Source organism: Tetrahymena thermophila, assembly GCF_000189635.1.
Source record: "Tetrahymena thermophila SB210 genomic scaffold scf_8254815, whole genome shotgun sequence".
NCBI lineage: Eukaryota > Ciliophora > Oligohymenophorea > Hymenostomatida > Tetrahymenidae > Tetrahymena > Tetrahymena thermophila.
Window position 1 is genome coordinate 549,612 of NW_002476571.1, and position 18,255 is coordinate 567,866.

The window sequence follows — 18,255 nt, forward strand, 5'->3', positions numbered from 1 at the left end:
TAAATTTTGATCTAAAACTGTGCAATAGCTCAAAGGTTAGCACAAATTTAATAAGGTATCCTAATATTATTGGCCTTAACAATAAAATTCACATTTTTAGCTTTTTATATTATAGAATTCATTTTCTTCACATAGATCACTGTCTAAAATACATTATCCATTTTATAAATTAAAATTAGGTAAACATTCGTTACAAATAGATGCGTTTTGACATTAATAACATCCATAAATTTTGCATTCCTAACATTAATTTTAAGAGTTTATGAAATTATTACTTTAGCATTGGCTAATGCATGTTTAGTTTGCTTAATCTAAGTATAATTTAGGTTTACAGGTTTAACAATTATTTGCTTGTGGAGTAAAACAATTCAAGCAAGAGCTTTCACACTAAAGGCATTACTGAGTAACAAAATCATAAACCTAATTCTAATAGCTGCAAATCTAAGAGTTTGTTTAATCCTAAAGGAACCTTTATTATTCATTAGATAACGCTTGTGCGTTGATATTTTAGCTTATTGAAAATAATATGATTTAAAATATATTGATCTACTTAAAAATTCTTTTCATCTACTTTGTTTGTATAGTTTTGATTTTCAAATGATTAATGTTTAATAATTGCAAACAGAAATTTATATTACTTAATTTAATTATATATTTTTTAAAAACTTGATTGCTAACAAATTAAGATAACAAAACATGTATTTTATTAATAAAGACAACATTTTTTTTCTTCAAAAAGATAGACTAACCTTGCTAAGTAGAAATAACCATAGTTTCTTTTTGTATTTTTTATATCTAAGAACAAAGTAATGTTCAAATGCAAGTAGAAACATTTTTCAATTTTCAAAATGTGATTTAGTTTTCTATTTACTAAGTTATGAATTTTATTTAATTTATTTATAACATCGAAATTAAAAATAAAATATTTTTTATTTTAAAATAATTAAAACAAACATTTCTATTTTAAGATTTATAATCATAAATCTATTTTTTTAATACACAAAATAATAAATGATTTAGAAGTTTTGTAAATTCTATAGTTATTATTAGAAAAAATATTTACTCTTAATACAATTAATTAATTCTTTCATATTTTGTGAAAAGAGGGTTTTGGGCAGAATTTATAGTAAATACGATAAAAACTAAGCGCCCAATTATAAATAAAATGAATAAAGATTTATTTTGTATATAGTATGTATGTATTATTAGGATAAATGCATGGGTTGATTATATCAGAATTAGATATTACTATAAATCGGTAATCAAACAAAGATATTAATAATATTTGATAATAAATATCAATATTAAAGCTTATTATTATTTTTTTGAATTCGTTAAAAAATGTTAGAGCATTTACTTGAAAGCGCTTTAATAAAGCTTTATTAAGGGAATTTTACTGATTCTAAGCAAATAGTTTAAGCAATTTCAGATATTTTATTAGATGAAACTTTGGATGATTCATAAATATGTATAAACAAATTGTTTTTTTAAATCTTACTACAATGATTATCACTAAATAAATGATAATCTTTATCATTTTACTAAACTAAAATCTTATAAATAATTATTTTAACACTTAAATTTATTTTTTTATCAATTAAAAAAGCTCTATGTAACTCTAAGATTTTCAACAGTGACCTCAACTTGTTCACTTATTTGGAAAACAATAGGACATATAAAGATAATTTGTAGGCTTAGATTAGAAAAGGATTATTTAGAACAATAGCAGCATATATTAAGTTAAGAAAGCTCAAAGTATTTGAGTACATTGAGCTAATATGTGTAAAAAAAATAATATTACTATTAAAATATTAATTCTATTTTTGAAATTAAACTATGTAGAAAAATTGTATGTCCTTGTTTAAGAAAGAGGAATCAAATTAGGCAAAGGAGACATCGCTTAGTCCTATTATCAAAATTATTAAATGTATAGATAACTCAGAGCTATTAGAAAAAATAATTGATCCTAAAAATACGATATCAGCTTTACTTAATGAAATTAAATTTTGCAAGCCAACTCAAAAAGTGAAAGGATCAATATGGAACTTGATAGGAATCATTTTTTAATTTGTATGGAAAAATATATAAAATTATTGATAATAAAATACTAATTAGATTTTCTAATTAAATAAAGTTTACTGATCAACTAGAGGACGATCTAAAAGCAGAAATACAAACTGTTTGTTTTAAAGAACTATAAGTTCAAATGGCAAGTTAAAAGCCTGAAGTATCTTACGTTTCTGGCATGTTTAAATCATTTAGATACTCATTAAAAGAAATTCATTTGAGCAACAAGGAATTGGAAGATCTTTATAAGATGATTAAAATTGGCATAACAGAGATAAAAGATGTGAAAACATATTCAGTTATTAATAGTAAAATAATACTTGATAAAAATATTTTAAATTTCATAAATAAATTTTACAATTTAGATGCTTTGAAAGTGTTGACAGCTTATTCTCATATTTTTAAGGTTCAGATATTAGATGACTCAAAAGAAATTATTGATAAGGTGTTGGGATTAATTAGCCATAATAATAGAGATGTTAAGGAAAATGCATCTGACTGTCTGGAATCATTAATGGCACTACTTGCAATTGAACTAGATTCAAGTTATAAGAACCATGAGCTTTCATTTAACTATATTATCTAGAAGATGAGTTTTCTAATAAATTAAGAGAGATAACAAATATATACTGCTTCAATAACAGTCATCATAAAATCTATTGGTATTTTCTCTAAAGCTATAGCAAAGCATTTAGGCTAAGATTAGCTTCAATTATTTTTTAAGCAGATGATCAATCTTTCTGAGGTTAGATTATTAAAGGTAATTAATTAAATTTATGGTAAGATAATATTTTTCTAATTGTTAATTGGAATTAAAAGCACATAGAAAAGGATGGTGTTAATAGTGTTGTTGATTTTTAACCCGTTGAAGATGAGACTATGAAAAAAGGAACATCATTTAAGACTATTTTATATAGATAGAAATAAGTCATCTCTTTTATTACCTCCTTTGCTAATATTATCTCATAATTAGATAAATTATATGAAGATGAGTCTCAGAGTCTTTTGAGATTATGCATGGTTGGATTTAAGCAATTTAGTTCATTCTATGAGAAGTATAAGGAACCACTTAATGAGGGAATAGTTTAACTGATGAGAGAAATGAAAAAACATTAATCTATATATATCATCTGGCTTGAAAATTTAGTTTAAAATGGACTTGTGTAGAGCATAAAATTACCTGACAACTCTTTCTTGTCTATGCAAGAATATTATGAGACATTAAAAAGTTGTAGCTAGTTTTGGAAGAGTCTTTTTAACTGCTAGTTGTGGACTGATGAGACTCTACACCATTTCTCTGCTCAATTCTTTTAATATATCATCTAGCTTCTCGAAAATACAGATCTAAGTTACAAGGTTGTTTACACTTAGTAAATTGAAGAAGATGAGATAAAAGATAAAAACCAAATGGAAATAGAATAAGATAAAGAAAGCAAGATCTAAGATATTATAAGTAAAAATAAAAATTTTATTTCAAAGTAATTTTAAAACATATAAAATTGTATAGGGGAAATTCAATAAGTTTAATATGTTGCAAATAACGAAGTGGATTTGCAATTTTTCTACAGAGTCACACTGCTTTTTGACTCAGTTCTTCCTTCAATTAAACCTGCACTATTTTCAAATTATATATATCAGTTCTACAAATCTATTATCCTTAAACTTAGAAAGCTACCTAGATCTATTGTACTATTGAAGCTTCTTAGGTGTTTGAATGAGTACATTGAAAAAAATAATATCTTAAAAGGACTTAAAAAGTATATTAAGAAAGATATCACTAGCTAAATTAAAATATTTTTCTCAGAACTGTACAAGGTAAAATAAATTATTTAGTAACAAAGTTAAAATTTTATTTAGAATTTAGGAAAATATTAAGACGAATTACTCATTGACTGCTTAAAAACTATGCTTAGTATTCCATTCGAAGTGCTCTTAATAGATAATTACTCTTTTTTTAGGAAAAATTTAATTGTAGCTTTGAAAAAAGGCTTTGAATTAGGAGTGTAAAATGTTTCTATGGGTAATAAATTATTTATGTTTGTTAAAATATTTTTTTATAAGATAAAATTTTAAATATTAGGATTTGCAGCTATTGAATGCTTACAGAAAATTATAAAAAGAAGCAAAAATAGGGTTGTTTTTAAATATTTAAAACTAGTCATTCCTTATCTTTCTGAATATTTATCAATAACAAAAGGAGAACTTGAAGAAATTACTTCTGATATGAAATATAAAGTACAAAGTAATAACTAGTAAAGAGATATCTTTAACTTAACAGTTAGTGAACTAGGCTAAAGGAAGAAAGATTTAATTGAAAGGGTAACAAACTTACTGGGTGATATCGGAGGAGAATCTCATCTAATTGTTCTTAGTGAAAAAGGGTTTTAAGGAAATGTTGAGAGATAGCTTTTAAGTGAGTTTGAAAATTTGCAAATTTCAAAGAAGGGTGTTTCTCTTATTAGTTGGGATTATGAAGCTAAAGTTCTATTCCCTCTTCCACTACTAGCAAAGAAAATAGATATAAATTTAACTAAGCTTCTCCCTCGTATGGTAGAACTCACTCTTAATCCTGATGACAAAATTAAGGTATACGCATGCGAAGCTATTCATGCAATTACTATTTACATGATTGGAACTTAAGCATCATCAATTTGTATTTAAAATTATTTAACATTTTAGCTTTATTAAAAATATTTTTAATATATTTAGAAGGAGGATAAAAGAAGAGAGGAAGAGATATGGAAAATCTAATTAAGTCAAAAGAGGAATTCTCAAAAATATATTCTAAATTATTTCCTACAATTTTTTCTATTGGAAGTAATTCAAGCCACCCAAGTTGCTAGTAATTATAAAATAATTAATTTATAATTTTAATTTTATTTAAATAATTTAAACAGGTTAATGAACTAGTTAATACTCTAAATTTCACGTTGGTTTGCTAACAGCAAATAACTAGAGTCACCAGAAGTTGCAGAACTATTAGACAACATTATGAATTTCATCTCTTCAAAAGATAATAATAACTTGAGAGAACTTGCAGCAAATTGCTTGGGTTAATTCATAAAATGGACTCTGAAGCAAAATACAGAATAAGAAATTAAGGTAAACCACAGCAATATTAAGTCAGCTTTAAGGAGAATTATTTCTTTTTCAGGTATTTTATTTAAACTTGTTAGATTTAATTATTTTAAATTATTTTTTTTATATTTATTATATTTTGAATAAATGCTTATTTTTTTATTTTATTCCCCTTTTATTTATTTTAAATGTTATAAATTATTTTAACTAATTAAAGTTTTTTAAGAAAAATTTATAAATAATAATTTTATTCCAGATATAATCATTATGAGTGCTAACATTATTGGAATTTTTTGATAAAATAAAAATGATTCAAACAAAAATTAAGCCGAAATAAATTTTGTATTTTATTTTATTAAACTACCTCAACGAAGCTTTAGTACTGAAAATAATACATTCAAAAACAACAAATTGTTTTGATTTTTTGAATATATTATTTAAATTTTTACTTTTTAATTTTAATAAGGATAACCTGACCTTTCTAAGAGATTTGGTGCTTTGCTTGCTCTAAAAGAAGTTGTTAATAATATTAAAAATGAGTCATTTTTAGTTGATAAATTTATAATGGAGACAATACAAACTTCTATGAGAATTGTATAAAAGACGGGTGTAAGTAATGAGGTTGAAGATAATTTCAACATCTTGATTAAGTTATAGACAAATATTATCTAAAAGAATTATAAAACTTTAAAGGCAAAGAATGAAAACAGAAGTGGATAATTTAAACTGTTAGATTCTCTTCTTGACTGGTTATATAGCTATGGATTTTTTAACTCGTCATATTTAGTTAGGAAAAGTTCTTTTGAACTTTGGCAATCTATTCTTAACAGAGAAGATTCTGATATAAGCTGTAAAAAATTTTTAGCTAAAAGAAAATAAGGAGATAACTTGTTTGGAGATTAAATTAAATAACTAAAATTAGCCATAAACTCATAATCCTACTTCAGAGAGATAAATGTTTTACTATCTCAGTTAGATGTAGTGTAAATAATAATTTTAAATTTTTTATTAAATTAATTAACATAATTTTGATTTCAACGAAAAAAAATAAAATTATTTTAAATAGAACTTTTATCGTTAAAAATAACTTCTTCAGTGTATAAGAAGAGTTACTTTAATTTGAGGATATTATAGATTCCTTTTGCACTAACATAGAAAATTTCTTTAACTCTTTATTTAAGATATAAGAGTCGTATTTAAAGTCTGATGGATTATTGATGGAAATTTTACTTGATGATGCAGTTGATATTGACATTTAAGAAAATTAATACTAAGCAGTTATTAATTTGTTTATTAAGATATGTGAATTTATGTCTCTACTATCTAACGACATACTAAATTTTACTACCTTTTTGGATGTACTTTTAAATATCACCCTTGAAAATAAATACTCAATATTTTTATAGATGCTCCTCAAACCTAAGTATTTAATTTATTGTATTAATAATCGTTTTTATTTGATTTATTTTTGATATAAATTAGTCATTTAATAAGAGGTATGAATATTGATATCTTTTTAACAAAGAGTGAGCTTTATTTCGAAAAAATAACTCCTGTTATCAAGGCACTATAGGAGATTACTCAAGAAGGAGTTGACTTCTTTTAAGATTATGTTTTAAAAGCCTTAGAAGATATTTTTAAAGGGAATAAACCATAAAAATTTGAAGAAATAATTTCAGATGAATAAAAGCTCAAAGAAAATGAGCTAAAAATATTCCTTGAGGGTATAAAATTGATTTTCAAGCTATGCTCATAATCTAGCCGTTATACAATTAGATATATCGAAAAGGCTATCTCAGGAATTTTGAATGGGGTTAAGTCTTCAGAAGAAAATATTTTAAATAAGCAAGATTCTTTATTTAGAGGTAATTTCATTATTCAATATTTTTATAAATAAAAAATCAAATATTATAAAACAGAAAGCAGGACTCAACAAATATTTTAATTCGCCCTTGATATAAGTAGTGAATCTACAAATGAATTTATATTGCAAATAATTAGCTAATAAAGTTAATTCTTCCAGAAGTATGAGAATTAGCTGCTTACATATGTTAAAAGTAAGTGGAATCTTATAGGATAAAAATACTTGATGCTTGCTAAAGATAATATCTCCTTATTAAAGCTGACGATTCCTCTTTTATAGAGCATTATTTAATCTTTTAATAGAAAAGAAAAGGAAGAAAGCTTGCTTATTCTCATATAAAATTTACCAGTTATTAATATAGAAAGAAAAGAAGATACCTTCTTGGAAATTGAATTGAAATTAAACTGGCTAATTATGTCTTCAATTGAAGGTCTGGTAATTGAAAAAAATTATTCAGATTATGTTGAAAAATTAATTGAGGTTTCTCTTAAAGTTGAAAAAAGTTTATTCATTCATGAGTAAGGATTCAACTTGCTTGGGTTTTACTTGAAATGCATAAACAATGCAGACTTCTTTGTAAAAAGGGGTCTTAGAGACAAAGTAAATTCAGTTCGTTCAAAATATTTCCCTATGAAAGTGAAAGAATTAAAAAGAGATTCAAAGCAAGAAATAGACTTTAAATCTATTTTAGGATGTATGATTAACATGATCAAATTAGCAGGATAGATTGAGTTGCTTGAAATACTTTTCCCTGTTATTCGTGAAAGCTTAGAAGAACCTTATCATACAAAAATAATAACATTCATTCAATAGTTTATTAAAGAAAATTTCATGACCCAAACCGTTAATAAACAACTCTATTTTATGGAATGGGCATTAGATCAATACAAAGATAAAGTAATTAAAATACTTATTTCAAATCATTTTAACTATTTTCAATATTCATTTATTTAGGATTTGGACAGAAGTTTGTTAGAGTGCATCAGATATGAAATCATTTAAAAGGTATTACTCCACCTTATTGAAAACGCTAAAGAAGAAGCTAATGTCAAATTTATGGTAAAAAACTCACCCTATCTAGAGAAATTATTTTACAATACAGATTTTATGGTAAATTTTTATTTTATTTTTTAATTTTTTGTATTTTTCTTTCTTTAATTGAAATAAAATTTTAAAGTAGATCTTTGATTTGATTACCTAAAAATATTTTTAGATAAGTTTAATATGTAAAATTTAATTTAATTTACTTTGAGTTTAACAGAGTTGCTAAAGCATTTTAGGAAAAACATTTAATTTTTCTTATTGATAAAAATCAATTTTTTTATCTTTTATTCAGGTTTAACAAAAATAATATTTAAAATAAATCTTAAATATTTTAGAAATAAGAAAATATGAAAGAAGTTTTGAGATGGGTGCAGGAACTTATTTAAGTCTTCAACATATTCGAAAGTTTGTATAAGGCTTTAAGCTTAGATAAAATAAAGGATGATGTGCATAAGAAATTATATCCAGATACTACATAAGGCAATGAGCTGACTAAGAGTTTAATAAAAATAGCATTTGAGTACAGAAAGAAAGGATTTGAGAGAGCAGATGATATAAAGAATAATGTTTAAAATAATCCTGATCTTATAGGTATTGATAGTCACTCAATACTTAGATTATTCTCTTGTGCTGTTTATAATTGCTTATCTTAAATTATCACAAAAACTTAAAATAAAGAAAATATCTTGAATTAATTCTTATTTTAATAAAAGAACGATCATCTTTGGGATCTTTTAATTGATGGTACTTAAAAAGAATTTAATTTTGAAATAGAAACTAATTTTGAAGAAAGATCGTATGCTCGTACCAGAAATATTTTTTCAAGGATTCCAAAATTCGATACAAAAGAAATTCTTTGCAAAAAATATTTAAATGAGACAGTTCTTTGCACTTTTAACAAAACTTCTGCTTCATAAGCATTTTTACCCTCTTTTGCAAATGAGTTGATTAGCAAAAACAGTGAACACGATATATATGAAGACGAAGAAGATGAAAGTGAAAATATTATATAAGAAACAAAAAAATATATGCAGTAACAATAAAATTTATTTTTTGGAGATTAAACTGGAGAAAATTTAGAAATGGACTTAATCAATAGAGTAAATTTCTTAAAATATACAATAACTATAAAAATATATTTTAAAAAAGCATCCTTGTATGCCTACAGTTCTCACAAATATTGATAAAATGGTTTAATAGTTCCCTCTTACTGAAGCTATGCCCTAATGGATGACTAATTTATTAGAAGAAGTCAAGAAAGATAGTTGCAGCTTAGGTCAAAAAATATTTATAATTAAAATTGTTTTGAACAAGCCATTGTTGTTTGAGAAATACTCATAACAGTGGTTTGATGTGTTAGTTGATTATGCAAAATTAAATGATAATGGTTCAAAGTTCTTCCATTACTTTTTAAGAGATGTCACTACAACATTAATAGATTGGTGTTCTAAAAAACCTAATTTAGTAACCAGGAGAATAGCTTCAGATAAAAAGTAAAATCTATGCTAGGTTATAAACAAAATATGCAGAGTAAATTATTTAATTTTAGAAATATTATAAATAATTATGATTTTAATGACTTAAATTATAGGTTTTAGCTCACAAAGAAAAAGAAATCTTTAAATAAAATATTCAAATTTTAAAGAATTTATTGGATTTATGGAAAGAGTGCATTTATGTTGATGAAAATTAGTTAACAAAGATGTTATTGCTTGAAGATAAAGAAGACAAAGAAAAATCATAGTTATGGAACCTAAATTCTATTTTAATTTTAGATGCTTGTATTTAATTAAGAATTCCTATACTTTCTAACTATGAAGCATTCTCAAGAGCACAAACTGTAGAAGAGAAATTTGCTTTCTTCTTAAATATATCTGAAAAAGATAGACTCAAGAGACTATTATTATTTTAATAACACTCTAAAAGGCAATACTGTAAAGCTGCATCTGCTGGTAATAAAGTTTTCTTTTTAATATATCTAAAATGATTCTTTACTAAAGTTTACATTTAATTATCTATTTATTTATTAATTTAGTTTGTGGAGGCCTTTTGTCTATGATGCATGAGTACGGTGGTTAATTTGAAGGAAAGAGGAAAATTTATGAGCAGGAAATAGTGAATAATTCTGTAAATATTATAAACAAGACTGATAAAACTAGCAAAGAAAGATTCCCCATTATCGTTGCCTGCATCACTTAATACTACCCAGACTTTTTGAATAATATAAAAATTATTACCTATTGCCAAGACTATATCCATTAAAAAAGTAAAATGGACCGTGCTTACATTCTACAATCAATTCTAATTTTCTTGAAAAAGAAATTAGACAAAAGAGAAAATGTAAATTAATTAATTATTAATTAATGTGTATTTAAATTTTATTAATTAAATTTTAGATGAAAGAAGATATCCACAAAATTTGTACTTCTTTTAGAGGAGTTGTTTAGAATGTTGCAGAAGATGAAAACGTTGAAAACTAAGAAAAATTTTTAAGTCTTTTTGTATTTTTGAGCAGTCCTCAAATATTGAACTCATTCGATGATGCAATACAATTAATGAGAATCAGTATTTCCATTTTAAAACAGAAATATGAAAGGCACTATCAAGAAAAATTTGCTACAGCATATTACACAATAGTTTACAATTTATATGATTACCTCATCAACCAAGAAAGTGATTTAAAAGATAAAAATCAGATAAATGAGAGTGAAGAAATGAATTAATTCAAATCTTAAGTTAAGTCATGTATCCTATGTGGTTTGACTAGTCAACATAATACAATCAGGTTTAATTCTTCAATTTTTTAATATAAAATTTAAATAAACATAAAAAATAGAGAAAATACTTTCAAGTTCTTAGACAGGGAAACAAATGACTCAAAAACGCCTTATGAAAGGCTTTTATACTTGATTTAGGAAATCTACTAGCCTGAATAAGAAAGGCTATGGTTATTGAGTGCTGTCCCACTTATTATGTGTCTATCAAAGAGGACTTCAGACTATGACAAAAATCTTTTTGATGAGTAACTTAGTAAGTTAGCATAGTTCTATGATTGGGATTTCAGAGATTCTCATAACATGAGACTTTACAATTCAAGTCAGCCATTGACTCCTCTTTACACCCTCTCTCAAGTTAATTATAAAGACTCATAAGGATTTGCAATACCAGCTCCTCGTCGTATGTACAATATCACAGGAGTTAGTTAGATGCCTATATGTAAAATCATTATTATTTTTCTTTAAAAATATTAAAATTTAATTTAAAAAAAAATAAAACAAAAATTAATTACTTAATTAAAAATTTTAATAGATTTTTTTATAAATTTATTATAAAAATATCACATTAAATATTCATTTTTAATAATATTATTTTAATTTACTTATAAAATTAAAAGAAGAAGGAGTTAGAGCGACTGTTTATAGTTAATCCTAAGATAACAGTTAAGGTGAAATGGTTATTCCTTCCTAAGATCAAGCAAGCTAAATGAACCAACTGGAAGAAAAGAGATAAATTTACCAAGATTAAATGAAAAGACTGGTCAATCCTTCTCAATAGATTTCTTCATCGTTTTCATCTTCAAACAGAAACCCTTACACATTTAATTAAAGTTAGCTCTTTTTTGATAATAAAATGAGTAGCATCTCTGAAGAAAATGAAGATGATGAAAACGAAGAAGGAGAAGAAAAGAAAATTGATTTATTTGGAACTGATATACAAAGAGAAAAGAAGAATAACAATCTCAGCAAGTTCTTTGCATCTCACTTATTCGATTTTAGCTAAGTCAATAAAAACTCAACAAACAAAATTAGGTAATTTTAAACAAAGAAAACTAGTTTTACTTAAATGAATAAATAAAATATATTTAGATATCAGGACTCAAAAGAAGGAAAAACATTAACTAATACTGTTGACATAAAGAAGAGATAGCAACAGTTATTTTTTGAAAATCAAAATAGAATGAGAAAACAATAATTACAGACAATCAGAAAATATAAAATTGGTGAATTACCTGATATTGGTATCCTTTACAAGGTATTATTATAAAAATTTACATTTTATTTAATTCATTTTATATATTTTAACGTCTTATTTTTATTTAACATATGCCTTACTTACCCTTTAAAAAAGCTTAAATAATATACACAAATTTTAATTAAATACTTTATTTAAATTTAAAAAATTTTAACTATAATTCAATTTAGGATATTATTGATCCTCTGATGGCTTTGAGTTTCATCGATGAAACCTTAGCTGGATAATTATTCTAATTACTATTACATTCTATGTTTATGAAAGAAGAGTCTGCTGATAGATAACAAAAGCTAAAAGATATTTTATCTAACATTTTAGCTAAGTCAATTGTTCATGATTTCAATTTCGTTTCAACTATTCATAAAACTATGATTATGCTAACTAAAGAAGGTGAGTTGTTTGATAGTAATATAATTAAATAAAGTGGGTTGCTTAGTCATAGCTATTACACATCTATCCTGCTACTGGAAGAAAGTCTTTTCTCGTTATTCCATAGGATAGATTAAAATGAATAGGCTGGTGATAAAGATGTTCTGAAGAAAAGAAAAGAAATTCTTAAAAATAACTAGAAGAAAGCTTCCAGGGCTAGAGGAAGAAAGGAAATGCAAATAGGTGAAGATGATTATGAAAAAGATTTAGATGAAAATGAAGAAGATCTTGAAGAAGAAAGACTCTTATATGAATCTAGAAAAAAATAATCTGAGAAGAAAAGATTAGAAGTGAATTATTGGATGGATTTAATTGACATCTATTCTCATCTAAATGAAAAAGATCAAATCAAAGGCATTCTTAAAAAAACAGTTTCACACGAGGGATAAAAAGATATGATTGTTGCACTCGATTTGAAGTTCTCAGGCTAAATATAAAATTCTTTAAAAATATTGAAAGAAATTAGCTCTAAAAATAAAGAAAGTGAAAGATAAAATTAATTTAGAATGGCAATAGAAGATAATTTGAATAATTAGGTTAGTTTAGATGATAGAATTCAAGAGTATATTTAAAGTGAATATCAAGACACACTTGCATTAATGGGTAAATAATTTTTTTTTAATTAAAATTAAAAATAATTTGTTATTAGGAAAATGGGATGATCTTGCAAATGAACTAATTGAAATCAATAAAGATGTAAAAATTTATCTTTGCAATTTATAAATTATTTTTTTGAAAATTAATAAATTTTTATATTAAAATTATCAATTTCTAAAACAAAATTCTTAAATTTAATATTAAAATTAATGATTTTATTTCTGAATATTTTTAATTTGATGAATATAAAATTTTTATTTATTCTACATATTTTTTGTAATTGTTTTAGGTTCTTGAATAACCAGAAAAAATAGGAGTAGAGAAAATGAAAATACTTATGCTTTCTCTTATGTAATCTGACTCAGCTGACACAAGTAGGTGGGAAGAGTTGAAAGATTATGTAAAGCTTTGGATGAATACAGAATATGGTAAAAGCGTTTTAGAAGGTCCTCTTAGCTATGAAATGGCTCTAATAACAATTTTAGATGGTGATATTGATAGGACGAGATATTATCATAAATTGAGTTAAAATCAATTCCTGAGGGTTTGGAGTAACTTTGGTAGCTTTGCTACAGCATCTAAGCATGAATATCTCTCTAATATTTATAAGAACTACGAACTTAAGGAATATCTCCATCTTGATGGCAAAATAGAAGCAACTTATGAAGACTTTAATAGCTTATTCAAAAACTGGTAGAATAGAAAAGTAAATATTTTTTTGTTTAAAGAGAAATATAATTAATTCTCACTTATAATCATTAAATTAGTTAGCTTAAATTTTCTTTTACTTAACTTTAAATAAAAATATTTTTAAAATCAATCTATTTATTTTACTTTTTGATGTTGCTTATAACAAATAGCCTTCTAACACATACGATAATTAAATTTGCTGGGACTAGATACTAAATAGCAGAGAGATATTTGCTTTAGCTCTCTACTAAAAGTATAATTTGGAAGATTAGTTTGTAAATAAAATAAGGTCTAATTGGTATATTCAAAATGTCAAAGGTATGCTTAAGAAAGGAATACACGGAGCTGCTGATAGAAAAATGAAAAAAGCAGCTGGCTATAGAAAAGTTATGAATGGGTTACCTGAATTTAATTGGGACTACTACAAAATCACTTCAAAATTGAAACTTAAATAATTGGAAGTAGATTTAAAAAATGATTAAATCCCTGAGAACCCCTTTGAGAAATTCAGCAAACTGATAAAAATTTTCGAGTAAGAGAAGGAGAAGTATATTCATTAACTAGACTAATCTCAAATAGTTAAATTCGAACAGCTTAATATTTAAGTGAACGAAAAATTCATTGATGTTTATTAAGATTATACCCTCACTCAAATAGTATTAAAATTTTTCATTTATAAGTTTAGTTTTTTATGTTAAATATTAAATTTAATAGGTTGAAGACATTTTCTTAGAAAAATATGCAGATGTGATTAATAATATTTACTGGGGATATAATAAACTATTTTAGAATGATATAATGAAAAAAGATATAGACTTATCTAGCTAGAGCTAATCGCTTAGTTAACCTTTTGAAAATACTTTTTCTTTTAAAGGACCAGCTTCTCTTCCATAGATGGCTGGAAATAATAATTTCAACAGCAGTGAATAAATTTTTGAAGAGATCATTCCAATGAGGTTAAAGAGTTACAAAAGATTTGCTAATTTTTGTGAATAACTTTTAAGAATCATTGAGTCTGAGAGCAGAGATCACTTAAAAAAGACTTTGAAAGTTTAATATTAGGTAAATAAGTTAAATTACTTTAATGTTTTTTTAATTTTGACTAAATAAATAAATAGCTAACTGTTGAGACTGTTGGCAGTTCTTTCTTGGAATACACTCTCAAGTGCTTTTCTTTAATGGGAGGAATTAACTAATTTGAACAAAAGTCAAATAAAATGTAAATGGAAGTAGAAACAGGAGAAAAAATATAAGAAAATCCTGAAAAGAGCTAAAATCAGTCAATTGAATTTGATTAGAATATGTCAAATTTAGTGCTAAAAATGTTAAGAATTATTTAACAAATCCCGAATATGACAGGCTAAAAGTTTAAGGAGGCCATAGAATTACAAATTATTCCTTCATGGATATTTATTAGCTTCTTGCCTTAAATGATGCACATTTTAAAGAAATAGAATTTAGTTGAATTTTTCGAACCTTTGATTAAAAAGCTTGCCAAAAACTATCCTGAGGCATTAATTTACTAGTTTAATACTATATTTAGCAACTAAACAACGTGCGAAACGGCTTTATCTTAAGAAATATATGAAGCATTACACAAGGAAATGCCTCATTATTATAATTTTATGTACCATTTGAATCAAATAACTCACCCTGAGCATCGTTTGATTTACTACCTTGAATACCTAAAGAGCTAATTTTTATCATTTTAGAAAATTCACAACACCTATAGCTCCTAAAAAGATTATGTTAAACTTAACAAGGCTGTTGAAGAATATCAGAAAATTATTGATAGAATTTTAAAAGAAACAGAAGAGGATTTGTTCTAACATAATATTAATGCAGATCATATGGGAAGTTATAACATCAAATTTTCAAAGGATCATATTAGCGAATTCAAAAAGCTTGTTAAGAAATTTACCGACATAACAAAGGGAGATGACTAAGATAAAAAAGAAGCCTATGATTTCATCAAAAAATTCAGAGATAAAGTCAACACAAAAGATCTCAAATCAGGCTATGACAAACTTTCTAATTTTTCAAGTTTCCTATAAAACTTCTAAGGTAATCCAGACAATTAGAATATTTCATTAAATAAAATATAACATAATTTGAAAAATTTATTTCTTTTCATATTTTTATTTTATTAACAAAAATTAATATATTAGCTGATCACATTATTGAAATTCCTGGGTAATACACTTCTGGAGCAGTTATTACTGAGCCATACAAAGAGTCACACATTAAAATATAAAGTTTTGATTCATAAATTCTGACTCTCCAATCAATTCGTCGTCCCAAAAGACTCTGTATATATGGCTCTGATGAAAAATGCTATAAAGTAAGCTATACATATATTTACTTAAAATAAACATATTATTCATTTAAAAATTTTTTTTAAAATAAAGTTTTTAGTAAAGGGGATTGAAGATTTAAGACTAGATCAGAGAATAGAGCAACTGTTTTAAGTTATGAATAATATTTTCGAATATGATCCTTAATGTCAGTCTAAAGAGCTGAACCTTTCAACTTTCAACATTATTCCGATGACGAACATCTTAGGTTTACTTGAATGGGTTGATAAGACAAGCGTTTTAAAGGAAATATTAAACAAAGAATTTTAAGAAAAAATGGGAAGCAAAGAAGACATTGCTTAAGACAATGAAGGGTTGAGAATGAGAAGAGAATGGCTTAAGCAACTAGACAGAAAAGGAGGTTTGGCTGAACAGCATATAAAACTATAATTAGAACCATCAGGTAATATAGAATAAAAATAAGTAATAATTAAATGTTGTTAATATAATAAAAATTAGACAAAATCGAATAAGCATTCAATGAATAGGCTGATTTGATTCCAAGGGATGTGTTTAGGAATGCGCTTGAAAGACTAGCTTCTACTTGTGAAACCTATTTGTACTTAAAAGAAAGATTTATAAGAAATTATGCTGTTGTTTGTGTTTCAGGATATATTCTTGGTATTGGTGATAGACATTTAGAAAATTTCTTAGTAAATTACTCTAACGGTGATATAGTTTCAATTGATTTTGGTTACAGTTTTGGTGCTGGTCTAGGACTTGCTGTCCCAGAGCTAATGCCATTTAGATTGACAAGGTGCTTTACAAATTTAATGAGTCCTATTGGAATTAATGGAATCTTTAGATAATCAATGATCTCATCAATGATGGCTTTAAAAAAGAAAAGAAACATCTTACTTGAATTCTGTGAAGTATTCATAAACGATCCTTTGGTTGATTGGGTTAAGCTTACAAAAGACAAAAAAATGGGTAATTGAATGTCATCAAGATATATTTAAACATTTAATATTTATATTCAAAACAGGCACAATTATGTTTAGTGAGAATATTGGGCATTTAGATTCCACCAAGACTTATAACGCAGAGCAGTCATAATCATAATAACAGTATGGATTAAGTACTATGGAGGCTAGTCAAATTGCTGATCTAATGATTCATATGTAAAGAATTGATATTGTAAAGCTAAAATTAATTGGAATGAATCCTTCTCATTTATTTACTGAAGAGTTATCTTCAACAAGACATAAAACTGGAAACTACTTTTAGCATTTAAAGTCTGCTTTAAAGGGAAAACCAAAATCGATTAGAAATCAATATAACGAAAAACAATTTTTAGAAGTACATGAACAAGTAGATTGTTTGATAGATTTGGCTGTTGACCCAAATATTATAGGAAGAGTTTGGATTGGATGGGCACCAATCATATGAGTGGCCAATCATTTATTTAATTTTTAATAGCATCTATTATTGTGATATCAATATATATTTTATGTTACATCATTCAATTTTATTTATAGAATTTTTAAAATCCTAAGAAGTTTTTATGATTTTCTTAATTGATATTATAATTTTTGTTAATAGAATTGCTTTTAATATTTATATTTTATGAATTAATTTGTTGATTTTATAAATTATTATTTAAAATAGATTAAGATTTTAAATTTATTTTTAATAAGTATATTCGTTAATTTATTTTATAAAAATTATAGTAATTAAGAAAGAATGATAAAATCTAAATCAAATCAATTTAAATTTAAGTGAGATATTTGCATTTATTTATTTATTTATTTATTTATTTATTTATTTATTTATTTATTTATTTATTTATCTATCTATCTATCGATCGATCTATCTATCTATCTATCTATCTATCTATCTATCTATCTATCTATCTATCTATCTATCTATCTACCAAATTTCTAAAACACTTATTAATATATGAACTTTTTTGCAATATTTTCCATTTTTAATGATTATTAATTCAAAAATGAATTAATATTATATAGATATTTTTAATCTATAACTGCTCACTTTGCTTAAGATATATTATATAAACATTGCATATTTTTCAAATCAATTCATATTAATTTTAATAATAAATATATCTGATTAAAGCTTATTGAATATGTTTTTTTTGTG

General features: G+C 24.8%; 1 protein-coding gene across 1 annotated transcript; it reads left to right on the forward strand. All coding sequences in view use genetic code 6, as the record gives it.

Moving 5' to 3' along the window:
* Positions 1-1,341: 1,341 nt before the first annotated feature.
* TTHERM_00203010 (phosphatidylinositol 3- and 4-kinase family protein) lies at positions 1,342-17,544 on the forward strand (the record flags this gene model as incomplete). The annotated part of the gene is made up of 34 exons (XM_001007086.2): positions 1,342-1,468; positions 1,607-1,782; positions 1,843-2,070; positions 2,135-2,375; positions 2,433-2,827; positions 2,887-3,520; positions 3,575-3,882; positions 3,925-4,087; positions 4,148-4,720; positions 4,777-4,909; positions 4,965-5,221; positions 5,612-6,128; positions 6,212-6,568; positions 6,628-7,010; positions 7,065-7,906; positions 7,964-8,119; positions 8,389-9,153; positions 9,203-9,583; positions 9,645-10,005; positions 10,089-10,393; positions 10,450-10,838; positions 10,890-11,269; positions 11,448-11,862; positions 11,920-12,085; positions 12,256-13,117; positions 13,164-13,210; positions 13,401-13,817; positions 13,972-14,457; positions 14,516-14,863; positions 14,920-15,865; positions 15,970-16,142; positions 16,210-16,558; positions 16,615-17,085; positions 17,141-17,544. The coding sequence occupies 34 exons, from the start codon at positions 1,342-1,344 to the stop codon at positions 17,542-17,544; spliced, it is 13,155 nt and encodes a 4,384-aa protein (XP_001007086.2).
* Between the last annotated feature and the right edge of the window lie 711 nt (positions 17,545-18,255).